The sequence below is a fragment of the Pagrus major genome, chromosome 16 (genome assembly GCF_040436345.1).
Source record: "Pagrus major chromosome 16, Pma_NU_1.0".
Classification (NCBI taxonomy): Eukaryota; Metazoa; Chordata; class Actinopteri; order Spariformes; family Sparidae; genus Pagrus; species Pagrus major.
The window spans coordinates 23,396,083-23,419,167 of record NC_133230.1 but is presented as its reverse complement, the minus strand read 5'-3'; the positions used below and the strand labels follow the sequence as shown (position 1 = coordinate 23,419,167).

Sequence of the window (23,085 nt, the reverse complement as noted above, 5' to 3'; positions counted from 1 at the left end):
GCTGCAGCTAGAGGAGTTTACCTGGATTGGAATAAGTTAAATCACTTCTCTCCTGCAGTTGTGGTACATTTCTCACCTGTCAAATCTACATTAACATTTTTTCTTATCAGTGTGTGTTTGTTTTTGGACTGCAGTTGGGTGGAGACTCACAGGGACTCACCCTGAATGGCATTTTATGCTGCTTCACTCATTCCGTGAAACCTCACATAAAATATGGCTTTTTTTGAATGTATTCGTATTTACGCGGTGGATTTCTTCCAGCAGTGGTGGGCTTCATGTCATGAATGAAACCAAATCAGATTTAGATGTGCCTTCAGCCACATGGGGGCAGGCTTAAGGCTGACTGGACTGATAACAACAGGTACAGACAAGCTATCTTATCAGAAGTAACCAGCTGCTAATACACAGGTTCTCATGACTTCACCCTGTCTGTGGGAAACACATGAACTCAAACCACTTACTCAAACTACTGTTTATCTGTGGACAGGGAGGCACCTAGTCAAAGGGAGGACGCTCCGGGGGTGCAGGATCAGTCTCGGATTTAATCACAAACTGTGAGCACCTTTTATCATTTGTCCTGTCGTATGAATCGCTCCTCCTGTTTTTATAATTGGTTAAAGTTAATTGAAAAACAACTTAATTTTGGATGTTTTACTATCAAAGAAAAGCTGTTATCAATCGCATTATTAGTTATATTACTTGAAAGACCTTTCACATTATCACGGCATGCTACATGTGAAGTAAGAAGAAGTGTCATTGATTCTTTGAGGAAGGATAACACACCATGTGTTAAGAAAAAATATCCATAAATGCACTTTTTTTAATGGCCCTTGGCTGTCACTTTAGCAATCAAATGTTAAAGGATAAGTTCACCCAAAAATGACAATTCAGTCATTGTGTACTCACCCTCATGGTGATGGAGAGTCAGGTGAAGTTTCCTTGTCCACAAAACATTTCTGGAGCCACACAGCAAAACAGCGTAACGGCATTCTCCTAAACAACTGAAGTAGATAGGGGCTCGTTTTAAAATGTAGATAAACAACTGGAATAAAAACATGAAATGCCTTGGTCGATGTTATCAAAGTCTCTGGAAGCCCCAAGATCCAAAGGATGTAATTTACACCCTTTTAAAAGATGAAATCTTTACTGTAGCTGTTAAGCTAAAAGTGTGCATCATTGTATTATTGCATTATTTCATTTTAAAATCAATTTTGGATCTCTGGGCTTCTTGTGACTTGGATTACGACAGACAAGCTGTATGGAGACATTTGGAGACAAGTCCCCATCTACTTCAGTTATTTAGGAGAATGTTGCGACGCTCTTTTGCTGTGAAGCTCCAGAAATGTTTTGTGGACTATGAAACTTCACCTGACTTCCCATCGGCATGAGCATGAGCAGATAATGACTGAATTTTCCTATTTAGGTGAACTTGTCCTTTAACTAAAACTATTGTTAGCCATAGGCACAATGTCCACATGAATGCTTAATCACCCGGATACGTGTGATAAGACTCGGTTCACTTCTCAAAGCAGTTGAAAGACTTCAGGAAACATCCTCTCTGGACCACCTACAGCATGCTAAAATAACTTTATCCTCCATATGAGCCATAATGGAATCTGCTACCGTTGTTATCTTCAGAGGAAGGTCCACCCTTTTCCTGTTCTGCAGACTGAACAAACAAAAACTTTTAGTAAACTACAAAAGGGATGAACATCCTACAGTTTTCTACATGTATTCATGTCTGGGACCCACAGGAGACATGTTTTTTTATTTGAATACATTTACAAATATATAAATATGCTCATAAATGTATTTGTGAAAAGTGAATGCAGACTAAAATCAATCTATAACCAAAATGAGTGATGAGATTCAAGATGACAGTGAACATGTAATAACTGCTTCTCATTGTGTTGCCTTCAGGGACCACACTAATTATCTGATTAAAGTTGCCAAACATTAAACCTGTGAGAACTCGACTTTTGACGCAAGTCGTGAAGACTGCTGGAGCGAGAGCACGCACGGAGGAGCCCACTCCGTGTGAGTGACAAGCCCGGCACCACGGCCGCCCACTCGCATACAAGCCGGCTGACTCTTAATTGTGTAACGTTCATTGACGAGTCAGCACAATGCTGCTGAGACCGCGGAGGCGCACTTAGCCGATCAGAGCGATGCAATGCTCCCATCGAGGAGAACACAGATGGACAGCCTCGTTCAGCCGCTCGTCGCCCAGTACCTCGCCATGGGATGTCAATCACGAGAAAACATCCACAACGACACAAGTGTAGCGTCGGAAGAAAAGGGAAAAGACGATGCGTAAGTCAGATAATCTTTTCTTGGTTTTTAAAAGAGGAGCGTCAGGTGTGGTTTTGGCGATAACGTGCCGCTTATTCAACAGTTGATTATTTCAGTTATCGGGTTTGCGTTAGTGTCTGCTCTCTGCGGTTGATCAAATCTTAATTTGCGCCTTCAAGGTGCGTAAAAGTGAAACCGTGCTACCAAACTAGTTTGCGCACAAACGCGCAATAGGTAAAAAAAAAACAAATGTTCTTTCAAATAAATTCCTTCTTGTTTACCGGTCACTCAACAGTTTAAAAGTGGATGTCCGCAATCAACCGGTATTTCCCTAAGTCAAAGGAAGGAAATGAGAACAATGAATAGCAAAATCTCAGGGGGGTTTCTGAAGTTCAAACAATGGCTCCAGTATTTGCGGCAATAACACAGCTTGTTTCATGCGTAATAATCTGCGGCGGTTTCATAAGATTATGGTTTGTACGTCCACATATTCTACATCCTCATATGCAAATAGAGAAACGCACATTTTCAGTCCACCAAGGCCTCCTCCCCCCTCACTCCTCTTGTGTTGGTGTTTTTCTCAAGGAGGGCGACTCCAGGATGCAGCTCCAGGTCTAGAGTTTCTCCTCCAGGCCGTCCTCACAGGTTCCACAAACCCAGCCCGGCCCAGACCACCCAGGGCAAATCCACCATGCCCCTGGGACACCTCACCAAGGGGGCAAGCTGGGAGGAACTCATCCAGGCCTGCCTGCAGTCCTTCGGTAAGTCCACGCTGACCTGCCCTGGCACTGGTGTCTAGTTTGACATGGTGGAATAGTACCCTGAAGTGTGCAGCAGGTGTTTCTGGGCCATGCTTGTGTAACACTGACACGTTGTTTTAAGTTTGACTCATGCTTTTCTGCAGTGCTTGTCTCTGTTATTGAAAAACAAAAAGATAATAAGCCCCGAAGGCAGGAAAAACTCCATCTCAGTTTATGAGATCACAGACTGTAGTTGGTTCCCAGAAGTCTCTGTTGCCCTGGCATGTTGCGGGAAATCTCCAACAAGTTAAGACGGGCCTCTAAACAAAAGGAAATGGATTTTCTTGACATTGACATTGTTGTTTATATAGGATTTCATGTTTTAAGGGAGACATCACTGTTATTGATGCTTTCGAGTCTGATTTTTTTCAGTTTTTTGTTTTGTGTGGTGTGAAAATGTTGGAAATTGAACACTATTCTGATTTCTTCTATATCTGCACTTGTAGGCTTTGCTGTATTTGTGGATTCACGCATTATTATTTTACTGTCTGCTGGAGGAATTTCTATATGAAAAGTGAACAGCAGTGATTGAGTAGGCTGTAGTTGGATCAATCAAGCAAAGATCATTGGCTTCATCAAGTTGTCTGGAGTGCTCTCAGAGTTATGGTGATTGCGCCTCTGAAGAGACAAGCTTTCAAATTGCCGTTGCCTGGTTACACAAATGGAGCAAGAGCAATGGAGAGGTGTCACAATGGGCTGCACATAAAATGACATCCCATAACTACATTTATCTGTGGAGAGGTAGATCCGGGCAGTGAGGACAGCCCGCTGCTCATTTCATACTCACGAAGGAAACAATTAATCGGAAGAAGAGTTACGGAAACCCGTAGTGCAGAGAGCTCCGAACGTTTGATTGAAAAAGTAGTTCACTGTCACGATGCAAAATGTGAGATCCATACGCACATGCTCAAGATGGTATCTCACTGAGTACAGTGTGTTATGACTGGGGGTTTTCCTTGAACAGCCTCTCCCGATAAAATGGAGCACAGCCCTGTTCCTCCTGGCTCACATCACAGGCGAACCCCCAAGGTCCACGAGTCCTGCCACCTTTTCAAATGTGAGAGTGCACGTAAGAGCTATTTGAAGGATTACCTGATGGCGGCTTCAAGCCTGGCTGAGCGGAAAGGTCAGATCCCCTAACAGTGGTCCTCAGATGCTGACCAGCCTTTGAAATGCAGAGCACTGTGAGGTGTGGATCAATAGCTGTTGACATCATCACCGTCTGTAGGCCACACTGTACTGTACTGTGCCGCACGCCGCACAGTCGGCCTTATTCATACATATTGTGTTTTATCTCGGTTATAATTACTATGTACAGCATGTACATATATATATTTACATTTTTATAAGATATAAATTATGAAATATGAGTCATTGAACAATATTCTTGCAGTTGTTTGTTTGTTAATGATATAAAAGTGGATGTAATAGTTAATTTATCATGCAACTGAACTGTCGTTGTCGACGTTTCAACCATAGATCCATTTCCTTTAGCTATCTTTACCATAAATTCATTATGTGAAGCCAGTTATTTAAGCTTTTACTTTTAGCAGTTTCAACTATGTAATTCATTACTTTAAGCTAGGTATTTCAACTGTTCCTTTTAGCTTTTTAAACCGCATTATCCATTACTGAAGGCTAACTATTTCAAATGTTCCTTAAAGCTATTTGAACCCTATTTTTACATTTCTATCTGTTTGGTCCATTACTTTAAGCTAACTAGCCCGACTGTTCATCCAATACTTTTATCTAATTATTTCAACAGTCTATCCATTAGGACTACTTTTAACACATCTTTTATCCGTTATTTTTAGCTAGGTATTTTAACTTTATTCCTTTATTCCTAACCTTTGGGCAACAATTGATTTATTACTTTAGGCTAACCATCCGTTACTTTTAGCTAACTTTGTGTTTATCCATGACTTTTGCTATTTTAGCCCTTTATCCATTTTTCTGAACTGTTTCAACTGTTTACTTACATCACTTTTATCTAACTGTCACGCTTAGTTATGTGATGTCCAAGTGTGATAGCTGATTCAATATGTGGGTATATGCTTTCATTTAAATCCGACATCCTGTCCAACATAGACTCTCCACAACCTGTCCATGTACCCCCCTGGAGAGGCAGCCTACTCCCTGGGGTACAAATACCCTTAATTGGTAATCTCTGCTCTAATGTAGCCTATGAATTCAGACCAAGTCCATAAAGTTTGTTGAGAGTACAGAGAGATAAACATCACTCTGCAGCTGACTCGCATTCCTCTAAAACAAAGAGACCATCTAATCTGATGTGCTCTGTCAAAACAAGGAAAAACGACATGCAGGTTTGGAGACCGATGAATGTCCAAGATAACCTTAAAAAATGGGTCAGGCGCTGTGTGCCCTCGCCGTATGTTTGTCACCATACGGTATTGTACGTTCCAGTGTAGCGGGCGGCAGCTTTCCTAATTTTTCCAGTCAAGAACAGACAGTGCGGAGAGGATTTCCTCTTGCAATTAACCCTGCATGGGAAGGGTTAGTGGTTGGAAAGTTGTGAAAAAAAGGATGGAGCAATTGTTTACCTGATGAGAGTCATGACTTCCTGTTGTGAATTTGTCTGACTTTGGCTGATTCACACCTGATTGTTATCAGAGCGCGAATTGAAACACGGGTGTATATTAATATTTTCGTTGAAACAGGTTTACAGCCGAGTTCCCACACATCAGGTCAAGAAGGAGAAGTGGATATTGTTTTATATATTGTCTTAACCGCATCGAGGCGTTGCTAGTTAACCAGCCGTGTCATTTAAAATACAAGACGTTGTTTCACTTGTCTCTTTTACTCTCTTATTGACTTGATGAGGTCATTGACATTCACTGGGTTTAGCTGGTGGCAGCGGCTGTGTGTTACAAACAGAAACACACCCCATGCAGGATATGAGGGCTGGATTAGTCAGCTGCGGCTGGAGTGGTGAGTTGCTTACAGATAACAAAGATTAGAAAACATGTTGCCATGGCGTCCGAGGTATTTCCAAGGTGATTCGGTTTGAAAGTGTGTCCATAGACGCCCGATGTCCTTGATGGTGTCAAAATACTGGTGAGGCTTAGAGGGAAACAATGCTCAGCTGGAGAATTCACAAATGTTGTTCCTCACATTTCCAGCACAGTCTGTTCCTTTTTTACAGATTGTAGGGGGGGGAATGTAAACAGCCTAAAATGTCCTGTGGTATACATAAATAATATTTTCAAAGATGCAATTAAAAGCTCTTCCTCTGTATGTCAGCCACTAATTCACTGCACGTCGCAGCGGCTTTAGGTTTCCACAGACGATAAGTGGTGTGTCGCTTTGCTTAAGTGGGCAAGGAAAATGTGTTTTCTACAATTATAGGTCAGATCCGGCATTGTGACGCTGCGTAATATTTTGTACACATTAAGTCTCGTTTTTTTAAAAAGCGGGTGACAGCGAAATTTCTCACTATGTGGGTCTCAAGATGTTAGCAGTAGCGTAGCGTCAGACAACCAAGATAAGGGAAGGTGGTCTGGGCACAAAGAGAGGAAGTGAGATATACACACAAGGAAAAAGGAAGCGAGGAGTTAGTGAGACAAACAAGCCACAGTGGTTCTCACAATCGGCGGAAAAGGCAAATCTTCACAAACGTGGGTCTGTGGATTGTGTGATGAGACGCTACAGTGTGTGCATCAGTTGGTGTTTTACCTGGCTAACCTAACCCTCTGATGTCCTTGATGGAAATAATGTATCTATGTTATGGTTTTCACAGGTAACGCTTGAGGGTTTTCAGCATTCTTCCTCCCATAACAGTTATATATTTCTTTACTTGTCCTCAATCCGGTGCATAATTTAAGAATATATAATCCACTTTGTTATCAAGGGAATGAAATGTAATAATCTATAAGTCTGCATCAATGGACATTGTTTTATCCCAAAAATAGTGAAGGATAAGGCACCAAGTACCCAGAAGGAATTGATCCTGCTAACAAATATCAGCCAAAGCCTGATACATGTTACACCAGTGAGATCGATCATCAGTGAGCCACAACACACTGGGTTTTCATTGTGATGAGGGAACCATTATTTCTTATGAAGGATATTAAGCTGCTGCTGAAATTAGTCACAAATAAATATTTTATTCCTACTTCCTACTTTTAGAGTAACATTTAAATGCTAAATAGTACAGTGCTGTTTGAGAAAATGATTTCCCATTTTCCCCTGTAAAGAACCAAGGACAGCCAGAGACAGGATATGGAAGTCAGCGTTCACAGACACATTGTTGGTTTTTGTTTTTTCATAGTAATTCCTGACAGTAAGGAAGATATAGATTGCCACCAGCCTTTAGAAAATAGAGCCTGACAGATCAAATAAAGGCCTTTCACAGATATATTGGCATGCATCGATATGAAAACTAGAACTTTTTAGAGATTATAGAGCAGGAAAAGGTGTTTGGGATAATTTATAATTATTAAATTCCTTGTAAGTTTACTGTTTTAGTGCACTGGTTTTGATTTAGATGATACAGTTTATTGTTGTTGGTTGTGTTGTCTGAACATTTTTTTTTCCTTACTGGAATCAAGGGTCTAAGGACACTGAGGCAATGTGATTGTGATTTTTTTGGCTATGTGAATAAGACCGGATAATTTGAGGCTAAAGTGTGTGCACGTTGTCTTGCAGACTCGGCTGGCTGTGTATGTGGGAACAGCCACCTGTTGAACATCAGCCTGACCATGCACCGTCTCCTCATCTCCTCCAGTGATCTGCTGGACAAACTCATCGCTCTATATCCTTCAGCAGTCCGACATGAGGCCATAACTGCTACCACGTCACAGACAGATGATTCAGACAGTGAGCTGGTCAGCTTTGAGCATCAAAACACAAGTGAAACAAACAACAAAGACAAAGTGTTACTTGCTCGTAATAAGTAAATAACCATCTTATTAGAATTCTCTTAAAACAAGTCCCTATATCATACTGGCATTTTACCTTTTAGGTGATTGTGTGTGTTAGAAGATGTTATGACTAGGCATGAGACAAATATACTTGGTAAGATTGTTTTGCAGTGATCGGCTCAGCTCGCTGTGAGCTGTGTGCTGCTTTCCTGTGGTTGTCAACAGCAACAGGCAATCAAGCTTGTACTTGGCTTACAATGCAGCCTGTAGCTGTCAGTGCAAAATGTGATAGGCAAGTGGCACTTCGTGTTTACTCCTGCTGTCAGTTGCTTTAGACCTTTTACATCTCTGTCTGTGTAAATGTCCTTCACTCTGGGCTCTGTATCCCATGCATTCAGTAACAGGGAGTCTTTTACCGATGTGTATTTGTTCTCATTCAAAATGTTTGATTCCATCGCTTCCATTTTCGCCACTTCACACCTAGAAAAAGCATTTGTTTTGTTGTTGTCGTCGTCGTAGTGTCTTGTGACTTGAGTGGAGGGCCTATAATCTAGGCCTCCATTCAGGAAGCTGCAGTGGCGTCACACAGCCTCTCAGAGGAGCCCACTGGCCAGGCGAGCAGCCTTGGGGTTTCAGGTGTTAATTACCTCTGCCTCTTTCAGACACAAGTCCTCTTCAACTATATATACACACAGACCCTCTCTTGCTTAAAGAGGCCCCCGAATCACGCGAACCCACGTCAGAGCGCTCGACGCCGAATGCCCCCTCTGCTATTTTTAACCCTCTCGTTCTGAGCCGAAGACCCAAAAGGATACATCAAATGAATTCAGTGTGTGGGTTAGGATCAGGGGAGAGACACAGGGGCCATTAACAGCCTTCATCACAGTCTGGCCTTGGGATTGCGTGGGCGGTTCGTCTGCTCCCATGACGCAATTAGCCTTTTTATGTGCATCACTTCACGCTGATTTCTGCCAATTGAGAGCTATAGTGTCAGTCTGTTTACAGGAGCTACTTCATATAATAAGGAAACGCTTTTGTGTGCACTGTATATAAATCGATGGGGGTCATGTTTTTGTGGTCAGCGTGTGCAAAATGGAGGACAGAAACAACAAGACATTGATTGAAACATCTTTAGAGTCCGACCAGTAAACAATGCACATTAAACAGCAGTTGTTCCACAGTATACGAGGCATTGTGTGTTTTCTTTGTACATTCTGTTATTCACTTACTTCTGTATGCCAGAATGATTCAGTGATGCTCATCAGAGTTTCGCTTCATGCAGTCGCCTCCTCCCACATTGCCAAATGCCACTTCTGTTCGCCTTTTTGTTTGGTTGGTGTAGTTTTTTATGAAAGACTTTTGCTTGTACAAAAGTAACAGTGCAGGAAATTCGACCATATGTTCCTTATTTACTCAACACATTCCTGTCCTGAAGAATATCGAAGACCAGCAGATTTACTGTCAAGCTGTTTTCACCTAAACAAAGTTGTGAATAGGCCTGAAACACTTTCAAAATAAAACTACACTTCAGGTTGGTAATCACAGTCAGTCAGCTCCTTAACCCAAGCCCTTACATTTAAAGTAGCGCTGGACAGCGAGCAGCCAGCAGAGTGCCAGAGGATATGCTTCTTCATCAGGTCAGTTTAACCCACTGACACATTTTAAGAGTCTAACTTTAATCGTATTCTCTGTATCAGTCACGTTGTGTCTTCCTGACCCCCCCCCAGGCATTGGATCCAGGAATTCTGGGTGATGTTCCGGTTGAACCACAGCTTGTCCGACAGCCTGGAAGAGTTTCGCGAGCTGATCAGAGAGCAGGGACAGGAGCATCTTTGCTCTCTCCTAGAGACCAAATGGATGTAAGTGTTAATCTCTGACCAGCTGGCAACTGACATTAGGCCTACACGACTCTCAGTTGTTTGTTCACTCATGGAAAATACTGAAATCAGTCACAAGCGAGAATACAGACTTTGAACTGTGACCAACATAACTTTGAGGCAGCTTATGCATCTTCAAAGTTAGATCAAAGATTTCACACAGTTTGACATCACGCATGCTGTACATTTGTGTCTTCTTGTTCCAGCGTGTCTTTTAACATACTTAGGGTTGCAACTAAAGATCATTTTCAGCACAATTTAGCAAATTGATTTGCTTTCAAATGACACATTTTTGCAGCTCTACACTTGACTACTTAGTATTAGATAGGATAAATAATAAATAAATAAATCTTCCCATTGTTTTTTAACTTAAATAATTGATCATTTGGTTTATAAAATGGCAGAAAATGTCAATCACAATTTCTCAGAGCCCAAGCCGACATCTTCAGATATCTTGTTTTACCTGAACAACAGCCCCAACCCAAAAGATATGCAATTTACTATCATAGAAAACTATTTTAAAACACCAAATATTCACATTTCAGAAGCTGGAACCACTGAATCGTTGAAACTTTGGTTAAAAATTAGTTATATGGGGGCGCCCCGGTAGCTCAATTGGTAGAGCGTGCACCCCATGTACAGAGGCTATGTCCTCACAGCAGCAGTGCAGGGTTTGAGTCTGACCTGAGGCCCTTTGCTGCATATCATCCTCTCTGTCTCATTGCATTTCCTGTCACTATTCAAGCTGTACTATCAAATAAAAAGCCACGAAAAGGCCAAAAAAAACATTATGGAACATGTAATATAATTGCAAAATTGACATGTCATTAACCATACCGGTGCCTTTGAAAGTTTCTGCATCTCAACTAAAATTTAAGATGATGAGCAATGCCTAACCACATCAACGTGTGTGTTCATGCTGTCATTTAACCATTGCTGATTGAAAATCTGGTTGCATTATGTTCCATGATGTGTTCTAGAAATGAGCGGGACTGGTCGTGGAAGGCCAGCCAGAAAATCAAAGCTAACAGCAGTAAAAAGAGGAAGGTCTCTCTTCTTTTTGATCATCTGGAGCCGATCGAGCTGGCTGAGCATCTGACGTACCTAGAATTCAAGTCCTTCTGCAGGATATCAGTGAGTATACACGCTTAAAGACTAACCAGCTGTATGGCTTATTATTTCTTCATTGATGGCGTGTTTATTTGACATGCATCTCTGTGAACTAAAAAAACCATTAGGCTGTTTCCTCCCCACGGGAAATGCCTTGCAGTTTCCGTGCAGCACTTCATGCTCGTCTCTCTCTGCCCTCTTTGCCAGTTTGTAGACTACCAGAATTACATCCGCAAGTGCTGCATGAAGGACATCCCTGTGATGGAGCGTTCCATCGCCCTGTGCAATGGTATCTCCCAGTGGGTTCAGCTGATGGTGCTGAGCAGGCCGACCGCGCAGCTGAGAGCTGAGGTTTTCACCAAGTTTATACACGTGGCACAGGTAGTACTTCAGTCAGCCCCTCACTATTACTCTCACACTTTCTGTTCCTGGTTTAGCAACAAAGAAAAATGGAACTATCTTTGACACATTTCCTCTTTGCTCGCATCTATGTGCTGCTGTTCACACACCTTATCTAACTAATGACAGTCTTTTGTCAACACTATAGATGCTACATAATTAGCAGTTGCATAATGCATATTCACAGAGAGCAGGTAATGATTCTTAAGAGCTCTGCTGTAGGCTTTTAGCATATCCAAAGATTTTACCAATAGAAAAATATTAACTGAATGCAGACTAATGGAGCCATCAAGTGGAACACACTTAGACACTGAAGGGATTAGGGAAGTGGAAAAGAGAGAAACGACTCGTGAGCGTAGTCACAGATCAGAACTAGCTTGTTCGAACCACTCCAATGTCAAGCTGCATGCAGCCTGCTGAGAAGTGACACGCTGGCTTCAGGGAGCCGTTAGTCAGACTTGTACTCTGGAGGACCTCTTGCACTGCAACACTAATGCACCAGTCTGCTGCTGCTCACTGCTGTCAACCTTGAAACCCACGGGTGTGGAAACGAATTTCACACCATAATGCTCCAGTGACAGCACGAATTAGAGAGCTGAAAAGAGAGGGAAAAGCACTTCCAAAAAAGAGTGAGATATCAGAGCGCAGTAAGAAAAAGCCAACAATATAAGTGGCTTATGTAACTGCAGTGTTGTGGATTATATAACCAGGGCTACCTGGAACAAGTTTAATTGTGTGTGTTTATACGTGTGTGCGCGGATGGACTGATACTTGTGCTTTTTTTGTGTGTGTGTGTGTGTGTGTGTGTCCAACAGTGTCTACACCATATGCACAATTACAACACACTAATGGCGGTGGTGGGAGGGCTGTGTCACAGCTCGATCTCCAGACTGAAGGACACCACCTCGCATGTATCCAGTGAGGTCACCAAGGTAAACGGCTCCTACCGCAGTTAGATCCAGCTGATAACAGAGCCAAAACATCCTCACATTAATGATTACAAAAAAATTCAATTTCCTCCTATTTCCAGGTACTGAATGAGATGACAGACCTGCTGTCCTCCTGTAGAAACTACGACAACTACAGACAAGCGTACAACAGGTGTACAGGTTTTAAAATCCCTATCCTGGGCGTCCACCTCAAAGACCTGATTTCGGTCAATGAAGCCATGTCAGACTATGTGGAGGACAACAAGGTGAACGTCCAGAAGCTCCAGGCCCTCTACAACCACATTAATGAGCTAATCCAGCTCCAGCAGATCCCCCCCAAGCTGGACGCTAACAAGGACCTGGTCCATCTGTTGACGGTAGCGCACCCTTCAGCGCAACTGTGCATTTCTCGTTAAATTGTCATGTATCCTCGTGTGATTCACTAGATTGTATTGAACGCGAGCACAGATGCAAATGAGTGCGTTACAGCATGTGGATTGTCCGCACTTCTGTGTGGGTGTGATGAGAGTCTATGATCTATGAGTGTGTGGGTGACGAACTGAGTGTGAATGAGAGTGAGTTCAGATAGCTGTATTGTTGTGTTATCTCTGAAATCGTACTTGAACGACAGAATGCCCATGAAGAGAAAAGAGTTACCCTGTGACCTGATATTGCCCTCATCAAAACATGTTTCAAGGAGAAACATCTAGATACACAGGGAGCTCTTTCTCTGTCTGTTTACCTCCCGTGTGCTAACATGTGTTCCCTCCTTCCCCACAGCTGTCCTTGGACCTTTACTACACTGAAGATGAGATCTATGAACTGTCATACACCAGGGAACCCAAGAACTGTAAAGCACCTGTGAGTGATAGAAGCAGAGATGCTTTAAGTTTTCGCTTTGAAGGAATAGTTTGACATTTTTTCGGAAATATGCTCATTCACTTTCTTGCCGAATTAGTTGAAAAGATTGATAGCGCTCTCGTGTCTTTATGCCAAATTTGAAGCTACAGCCAGCCGCCAGGTAGCTTAGTATAAGACCGGCGACATGGGGAAACACGAGCCTGTTGACTTGCAAAGGGTAAAATATAGAAGATTGAGACCACTCTCATGAAGCTACATCTGCAGCCATTTAGCTTAGAATAAAGACTAAAAACAGGGAAAGCAGCTCGCTAAATATGAAGCTACAGCCAGCTGCTGGTTAGCTTAGCATAGGGAAAAGACTGGGAACAAGGGGGAAACGATGTCAAAATCACACCCTAGCTAACCCTTGCTACAACTACAGACATGAGAGTTTCTTGTTGCGTTAACCCTCTCATTTAAGTCTCTGCAAGAAAGAGAAGTGTATTTCCCAAAATGGCATGTTTATCTGACGCCTTGCTGGTTTACAGTGTTGCTTCTGCTTCTGTAGAGCAGGTCATGAATAAATGTAGTAATTGCTCAGATAATATTTTACATGTTTATCTGCCTGCACAGGCTTGTTTTTTTTAATGACTAATTAATTTTCTATCAGCCAGCCACCCCCTCTAGACCTCCAGTGGTTGTGGACTGGGCATCAGGAGTGGCTCCTAAACCTGACCCCCGAACCATCAGCAAACATGTGCAGAGAATGGTGGATGTAAGTGCTTCCTTTTTTCAAGTGTAGCCTCTGCATGGCTACACGGCGATGCTGTTATATAACCATAATCATTTATTTCAACTATTCTTCTGGATGCTGCCATTTTGACAGGCTGCTCTTGCAGCTATTGTTCACTAATAGTCGAGCAACAATGGTGTTTGCCTCTTGTCTTTCACAGTCCGTGTTTAAGAACTACGATCACGACGAGAACGGCTTCATTTCTCAAGGGGAATTTGAGAAAATTGCTGCTAGCTTTCCATTTTCCTTCTGTGTCATGGACAAAGAGAAGTGAGTGTTTCACGGGTCACGCACTCGGCTCATTTGCGACTACAGGGGAGAGAGAGAAAAAGTGGTATTTGTAGTGATGAGTGTAGCAACAGGAAGCATAAAATAGCTGCAGACCTAACACTAACCCCACCACAACATTTTCACTCCTGTATTTCTCATGCACGTCAAGTGGTACATGATTCTCACAAACCAAAGAGAGGCTTGTAATTTCTCATTCATAGACCTGTATGAAAACCACCATCGCTGATGTCATGGTTTCTACATTAAAGAATAGTGTTGCAGATGGGTTTTTTCTGGTCAGACATTAGCAAACATTATGATATGAAGCTAAGAGAAATGTCTGTCAAAGTGTTTATTTCCTGTGTATATCCTGTATCATCTAAGCTCTATCTCCTCTGTTAAATGATGCTGTATATGTGTTATGGTTGTCCAGAGAGGGCCTCGTCAGCCGAGAGGAGATCACAGCCTATTTCATGCGGGCCAGTGTCATCTGCTCCAAACTTGGTCTTGGCTTTGTCCACAACTTCCAGGAGACCACTTACATGAAACCCACCTTCTGTGACAACTGCTCAGGATTTGTAAGTCACTGCACAAGTTGAAGGGTGTTGTGTTAGTTTAAGTTTCGCTTTTGACATTGAGTGATGTTTTCCCCCATATTCTTCATTAACAGTTGTGGGGTGTCATCAAGCAAGGCTACAGATGCAAAGGTAATTATGGCACTTTATCATGTACATGTCTATCTTTGTCAGTCAGTAAAGTGTACAAATGAAGAGATACACACAGCCTCTTGTGGGGAGCAGGTAAAGCGGAGCTATCTTGAGAAGGTGTGCTGTGGTTTTCTGTAGTGCACAAAGCTAGCTGAACCTTGCAGCACATGAAAAAAAACAAAGAAACAGTCTGCAGCCAGAACCACAGTTTTTCCCCCTCCCCCGTCCCTCAAAAGGTCTGAGAGCTATTTGTTTCCTTGACAGTAAGCATGCAAAGCTCCGAGAACCGCGTTTGCAGAACAGATAGCGTTCAAAGAGAAGTCGGTAGAAGTCAGTTTGCCGATGTTAGACTGAGTTCCTGTTCCTGACATGTTGTGCATTCTTCTGGCTCGCTCAGACTGCGGTATGAACTGCCACAAGCTGTGCAAGGACCAGGTGGCGTTCGAGTGCAAGAAGAACACCAGACTGACCAACGCCATCGACAGTCCGACGCCGAGCTCCACGCCTGTCACCACGGGCACCTCAGAGGGTGGGCTTGATGATGAGTGATGAACACAGACAATATTATTCCTCACACAGTCACAACAAATAGAAATCTCTTACACAAGTTCCCACAAACCCACACTCTCACCTAAGTTATGCAGACAATAACACTAATGTGACATCAGTTAACAGTAAGTGTCTATGTCACGTGCCATCTGGTGGCAGAGTCTCTCTCAGGCTTGAGTTTATCAAGTAAGCCGTGATGTTTCCTGTAATCACTGCCTGCCACACTGTACAGAAAAGGAGAAAAGACAGAATGTACATGATTTCACTGCAGTTTGCTGCAGCTTAAAAAAACAGAGCACAGGGTCTAATGTCAAGGTTATTTCCCTGTTTTACTTACAGTAATACTGAAGCTGCCTACCTACTGCGAGAAAGAAACTATATTCAGAACAGAAGAACTTTCGATTTTACTTAATATGGATTGACTCAGTGAGACACATCTTAAAAACACGGCGGCTATATTAACATAGCCCCTCTTCAGATGACTCTCTATGACGTACTATTTTGTGGTCTGACTCTGAATCTGTTTCTTTGCATACTGAACTGAGTCATTTTGTTTTGTGGTTGTTGATTACTTAGATGAAGTGATAAAAGACCAACGTGAGAATGAAAAGTCAAGTTCATTTTCCCATGTCTCATTTGAAATAATACCTTATAATGCTGCACTCTCCAGGTTCGGAAGAATTCCCTTTTCCCTACCCGTCAGATGACAGCAGCAAAGACTGGAGCCCAGACTCTCCGGTCACCTCCCACTCGAGGCCTCAGAGGGTCCACAGTGGCACCCAGACGGAGGGACCCCAGCTTTCCTCTGCATCGCCTGAGCCCGGCCGCCCTCAGCCGTCTCTGCTGATCCCAGTAACCCCCACCCTCACCTCGTGCCCCAGCCCCGTGCCCCAGAGAAAACAGCGACACTGTGCCAAGTGGGAAAACAGGGCGTCCATTGCGCCTAAAGAGCCAGAAGAGGACAGCAAACCCCCCTATGAATCTCTGGAATCAGTGAGTGTCAGGCTTTCACTCCTAACAGATGCACAGCACTTAATTGGACCACAGTTAGCTTACATCACACAAATCTTCTGTGTCTTTCCCAGGACAACCAGAAGTTGCAGAAAGCCAATGAGACACTACGTAGGAAGCTGAAGGAGGCAGAGCGGGAGGTGGAAATACTAAAGACACTGCTGAAGAGGCACGCTCTCCACCCTGTGGAGGAGGACTCCTCCTCCTAGACAAGCACGCACACACTGGATCTCTCCCAGGGAGACTGGTGCTGCCCCCGTATGGCAGCATGAGTAAACCTGGATCCAAAGTGCAAGTGTAACCAGGCAAATTGGCATCACATGGTATAAAGTACAGTGCACATAGCTGGTGTTTTAATGCTGTTGGTGCACGGTCAGTTAACAAAAGCTGATCAGTATGTCACCACTAAAGAAGTAAAGGAGATTTTTGAGATTTCTTTTTGAAAGAAGCTCCAGTAGATTTTCATAGAATATACAGTACTAAAGCTAAAAAGGCTGTAGTGTTATATTTAAAGAAGTTTTGAGTGAGCAGACGGTGCCTTTTTTTACTGTATTGTACTGTTGAAAGAAGAATGAAAGTCATCACAATGAGCATTACTCACTTTATTTAGTGAACCATTGAGAATAGCTGAAGTTGGAATGGAGTACCCTGTGTGAAAGGTATGTAAACATGGGAAAATATTGACTGACAGTGCAGTATTTTAGAGGAAAATATCGCAGGATGTGTTTGATCAATTCTCGATCATTAATGAGACCAGATAATTTATGTTAAACATAAAACGGAAATCAGAGGCTGCGGTAAAAAAAGAAGAAATCAAAGTTTATTGTGAATATGCATTATTATTATTATTATTATTATTATTACTATTATTATTCTCAATGACGAGGGCCCACAGATAATAGCAGCAGAACGAGAGCTGGAGGCCTCAAATGTACAGAACTGTTGTTGCTCCACATCATTGTCCCTGTTAATATCACTGCACAAGATGTTTTCAGTGCTTCTGTTAATATTTATTGTCTCAAACACTACACACTTCATAAAGAGTGATTTCACATTTTGTACAGTATGCTGGTACTTTCAGTGGATTATTTATGCTCGTGCGTGTTGGCATCATATCGTTCCTTTTTAATTCATATTGTGCGGCCATGTCATGTTTATTATCGTGTGGTCGATTTGTAGCCGTGTTGTACTGTGAACGGGGGAGTCGAGACACATGTGTTTGTAATGTGTAAATACAAAGTATACACAGTGCCATCTTAATTAAGTCCAGGTTCATCCTTTTCTCTCAGTATTGTTCTCTTATTGTTATAATAAATGCTGCAAACTCCACATGAAATCACTGCTTGTGTCACTCAGTTTGACCACTGGGGGTCGCTGAAGCCTCAGAATATTTCTCAAGCCTCCTGCTAATGATTATTGACGTCCAGTTCTCAGAATCTCTGGGACTTGTGCTATAAATGTTGCACCCTAATTAGCTACCTGTGTGTTTAAGTCAGACTCTCTCTGTCAAGTTAGAGCTCCAAAAAAACCCATCAAAATCTGATAATTATCTCCAGTTGGTTGTGGATAATTTGAATAATTAAAAAAATAAATATGTGAAAGTTTAAAGATGAGAAAAAAAAACAGACTTTCATAAGAAAAGGCGAAGATAGACCTGTAGTTAAGAGATTAATCTAAGTAGCTTAGCCACATCTGTGTCTATAAAATTGTGGAGTGATGGATTTGTGTCACACAAACCTTTAAAGGCAGGCGGTGTCACCCTGTTGTCAGGAGACTGTGCCAGTCTAGCCTGTCCCTTGGGCTTAGCTGCCAGTAATGAGCCCAGCTCCACAGTAAATGTTGGCCTGTAGATAATGAGAGGGCAACCGTCTGCTGTTGGAGAAGCAGATATTCAAACCAAGTACATCATCCCCGAGCTTTCTTTAGACAACTCTGCAAACAGCAGGTGATTTTTACGCTGCTATATCTTCCCTGCTATGCTGCTGTATGTACAGTCCTACAGCGGGAATCCACCCTCAGATAAAGACAGCCGTTTGACCCTAATTATATTGTGCTTCTTTATTTCTCACAGGTATAATGACTTGTTGCCTTGCATCGACTTGGCAGTGAGCACGGATCCTGTTATAAAGGATCGTCTCTGAGGCATAGCAGCAGCTCCCGAGCCCAGCCTCGGTGACAGCTAATTTACTTCTATTTGAATGTGACACCCAGCTGCAAGGGAGTAACACCCCAAGTCTACCAGGCTCCATTCACACTAATGCTGAATAATTTCCAATATCATGGCTGGCTGAGAGAAAGTGACAGAGAGAACATGTGTTAAACTCGGGGGACGATGCCCCGGCGAAGGCTGCTGTTTTCCATCAAGGCTGTAATGCAAGCTTGAAAGGAGAGATGTGTGCACCCTGACATATAAAGGTAGTCATCATAAAGATAAATATATCAGTCTAAAATCCATTTACAAGCCCAACAGAGAATGTAAACATAATTAATTGTGGTGCATTTGAGCCTGAAGGAGACTGCGAGACATGCACACGCTACCTATAACTCAGCACTCCATTACACTCCATACATTCAGAGCAAAATATGACACTTCACCAGTCTGCGTAATTAAAGCAGGCAGACAGAGATGATTTATCACCCAGACATCAGTGTACTTGGGGGAATTGGGCCACTGTGAGATACCCATAAGTTAACTAAATCTGCTAAGTCTAATGAACACACTCTGAAACTAATTAGGGGAAAGATGTGGAACATCCCATTATGTCCCCCAGATAGCAAAGTGTGGGACACGGAAAACACAATGTGAACACAACACATTTTACACACGGGCGACACTCATTTGAAAACAAGGAGGAAGAGCCTGTAGGATACAGCAAACGCCACTGCCGAACTCAACTCCACTAATTCCCTTGATTATTAAACTGAGTTCATTAAGTTCTAATGATGGCCAAAGGACCCTTGTGGAGGAGCGGAGGGAGAGAAGCTCTAGTGGAGGAGGTGGAAAAAGAGAGACAGACACACACATTGTGGAAATTTTCTGGAGGTGGTTTGAAAATTGTGTGAAGCCATGGTGAAATTTTTAATTAACCTTGATGATAGCGGAGGAGTGTAACAAGAGAGGGGCTGCACAGGAGTTTGCCAAGAGAAACATCATCGCTCAGCTGTGTCCCTCTCTGGCCTTTAACAGTCACGTAGTTGGAGCTTCATAATGCAGACGAAATCCACTTATCAGTTCCTCGGTAAATGCAGAGTAGAGACAGAAGAGGCAAAACCTGAGGGTAATGAATTTGTGGGCAAAATTGTTGACTGTGAAAGTACCGACAGCGAAGCATGAGTTTACATTTCTGGCTCTGAATAAGACTGTACACACATAAAGCAATCTATGGGCCCAGAATTTTATGTCCAATGAAGTGGCTTCACAGTGTTTCTCTTGCTGGCACACCAGACAATGTAACTTCTCTTCCTGGGGTAATGGCTCCCAATTGGCTTTGGCACAGGCCAATATTTTGGCTGAATACAAAGGAGCATAATTTACGACCCTTGCAGGATGATGCATTTAAAAAGCCAGAAACACATCCCTTATTTAGGCTGTTTTTTGGGTGCCGTCGTAGTTAGACTGCCTGTTCCCGTGACTTGTTAGTCACAGTATAAATAATGCACATGATGAGAGAGGAAACAGGATGCAGTTGTTTAGCTAATGTGAGATTTATGTTAATACACGATTCACCAGTGCAGCTGTCAGAATGATTTATGATTGATTTTCATTCCCTATTTTCCGTCCTCAAGGTGTAATTTGATGGAAACTGTTGGTGGAATAAACAGAAATGTAAATGTTGCAATTGCGCTGACATAAATGCACCGTGTGGGATCATGTTTGAGTTTGAATTGAGGAGCAGATTGTTAGAATACCCAAGTCTTTATGCTGTGTTAAGCCACGAAGCCTCACGTGGCTGCCAAATTGCATCATGGCCCTTGATGTAAATTTCTCACTCATGCCAAGAATTGAAAGGTACAGTATATGGTGTAACAGAACAAATACTGCAGAAGAGGTAGATTTATTGATGAAAAAAGGAAGCAGGTGGGTGAGCAAGAAAGAAGCAAAGGAATTGAGAGACAAGAGCTGATAGAGGAGCAGATGCTGCAGTGCTGAAGCAACCGGAGCGCCTTCGACAATCAGCAGAACCTTCTGAAGCAACACATTGCCAGGATCAAGGAAAGTGAAGCAAAGCATTGCAGCAAAGGAACAGATATAGAACGAGGTGGGGAGGAAGTAGCAGCAGGAGAGTGAATTTCCCCCAGTGAGAATCCCTTGTGAAGGTGAGTAACGCAGAGCAAATCAAGCGCTCGTCTGAGCCGGTCTGTATCTGAACCCTGTACACTCAACATGTTCTTCTGTTTCCATCGCGCAGTGGGACACAGTTGGACTCCCCCATTCGCCTAATAGAAACCACAGTTTGCAGCTTACAGTAACAGAAATAGAAAGTGCAGTACAGATAACTGAAATGAGAAATCACAATGGTGTTACAGCTGCAACTTGTTTTTTTTTTAACACCTGTGTGTGTGTTTGTATTGCAGGAGCCTCAATAAAGATATACTATAACACTCAAGCTTGAGCTTATTTGATTTGTAAAATATGGTAGGTGCTAGAAAACAGTTTAAGTGCTGTGACTTTTAGTTTTAGTGAGAATATATATTATATATTATATGTTGTTGCAGCACAAACAAGCAGTAAACACAACGTTATCACCTTTTAAGTTAATGTGACATAAAACAGTTGCTTATTTTAAGCAGATAAGGAGAAACCTGGCGCGCCACATGGTTAGTTATAAAAAAAACATCTGGAAAGAAGCCGCTAGTAACTGTTTGGAAAAGACCAGGACCCTTCAAAAGATACTAAGCAGGTGGTAAGAGGAACCATCTGTCTATGATTGTCAAACACAGACTAACTCAACCAATCGGATCAACAGTAGGAGAGCGCTGCCACCTGCAGAGCCACGAGGTAAATCAAACTGTCACTGAAGCCACTCAAGAGGAGGAAGAAAACATCTTTTTCACCAAGAAAAGCCTTCAGTGTTGTTCTTTGTTCTTCTTTTAATGAATAAAATTCCATAGAACTGATGTTATAGCAGCTGCGCTAACCTTTTGAGGAGCCACCATTGTTTTTTTCCCAATCACAACTTAACCATGACCATCTGACGCTGGTTCGTTTAACCACAGTGTGTTCTGCCATGTGCACATAAATTGGAACCTGGCAAGATGGATTTGTAAGATCATATGATTTCGCAAGGTAAGTTATGGAGCAACATTAGCATCTATTTGAAGTGGTGTTTCTGGTCACCTGTAAGTCAAATGTTAACACTCTTTTAGCTCTGTTTTTGGTCTCCACCAACTCTTGAGGGCTATATTTGTGTCTTTAGCTGTCAAAATGGATGAATGGGTTAAACAAAGGACTTAAATTTCAGGAGGCTGCAGTTTCTGCACCTTGTGAAGCCAAAAGTCAACATTAACTTATTTTAAGTTTGGTTAACTTATGTTACATAATATACTTAACTTAAATAGTTATACTTAAATTTTAACCAAAACTATGACCTTTTCTGAAACGTAACCAAGTGGTTTTGTTGTCTGAACCTAACCGAATTGCCACCGTTTCATGATAAGTATGTACTACGTGTAGTGTATGTGGGAACAGCCATGTATGTCTTTTTGGGAGTCATCGGCAGCTGACCTATTCTATCGTTTTCTGTGAGGTTGTACTTCACCGCTGAATGCTAATGTCAGCATGCTAAAATGCTCACAATTAAAATGATGATGTTTAGCAGGCATAATGTGTGCTCCATTTACCATCTTAGTTTAGCATGTTATGTTAGCATGCTATCATTTGCTTATATTCACTAAACAGCTGGAAATGTCACCCGTTTTGCAGCTTGTTGGTCATGAACATAAATATTGTAATCATCCTCTTGGCAATCCATCCAATAGTTGTAGACATATTAATATCAGGATCAAAGTGGACTGACCGATCGACATCTCCATCCCACGATGCGTCTTTGGTGACTTTGCATTACAATAAAATTATGAACAAGCTTGTAGATTTTCCATTTCACTTACTGCCAAGTCATACAAACAGAGAGCATTAACTTTAAATTCATTTCTCTTCTCATATTCTTCTTGTTCTGGCAAGACTTTATTGTTTTCCTTGAGGCAAGACCTCTAGAGCTGCTGCTCCTCATTTGCATACACCAGCCTGTAGACAGTATATTTGCACAGTGTATCTCCAAACAATCATAGTTTGCTCCAATATGTGTGCTCCAGCAGGAGCAGATTCATTGTAGATATCATAGAAGCAGACAGAAAATAAAAACTGTGTGGACAAATTTAATAACGGGAGCAATGTCTTTTACATTAATATATTGTGCTCAGTGTGATGGGACATAAAATGAATCATCTGCAATAACTGCTGTGTGTCCACTGAATGTGTCCCTATAAAAAGTGAAAATACAAATTAGATGTAACATAACACTATTAGAGAAATGATACACACTGGCAGTGAGCTACGTATCATATTCTGTTATATCTCCCTGATGGATTTACTCTTTAATTAGGCCAATATTTCAAGGCTTTTTGATTT

The 23,085-nt window shown here is 42.2% G+C and overlaps 1 protein-coding gene across 1 annotated transcript; it reads left to right on the top strand.

The window, feature by feature from the left end:
• Positions 1-2,123: 2,123 nt before the first annotated feature.
• LOC141010975 (RAS guanyl-releasing protein 1-like) lies at positions 2,124-16,756 on the top strand. Its single transcript, XM_073484154.1, has 17 exons — positions 2,124-2,313; positions 2,878-3,053; positions 7,758-7,865; positions 9,549-9,609; positions 9,700-9,831; positions 10,830-10,983; positions 11,167-11,340; positions 12,174-12,290; positions 12,389-12,664; positions 13,068-13,148; positions 13,798-13,902; positions 14,081-14,190; positions 14,624-14,768; positions 14,861-14,897; positions 15,295-15,426; positions 16,117-16,439; positions 16,532-16,756. Exons 1-17 carry the CDS (start codon positions 2,174-2,176, stop codon positions 16,664-16,666), a joined length of 2,406 nt encoding a protein of 801 aa, XP_073340255.1. The 5' UTR covers positions 2,124-2,173; the 3' UTR covers positions 16,667-16,756.
• Positions 16,757-23,085: the final 6,329 nt, after the last annotated feature.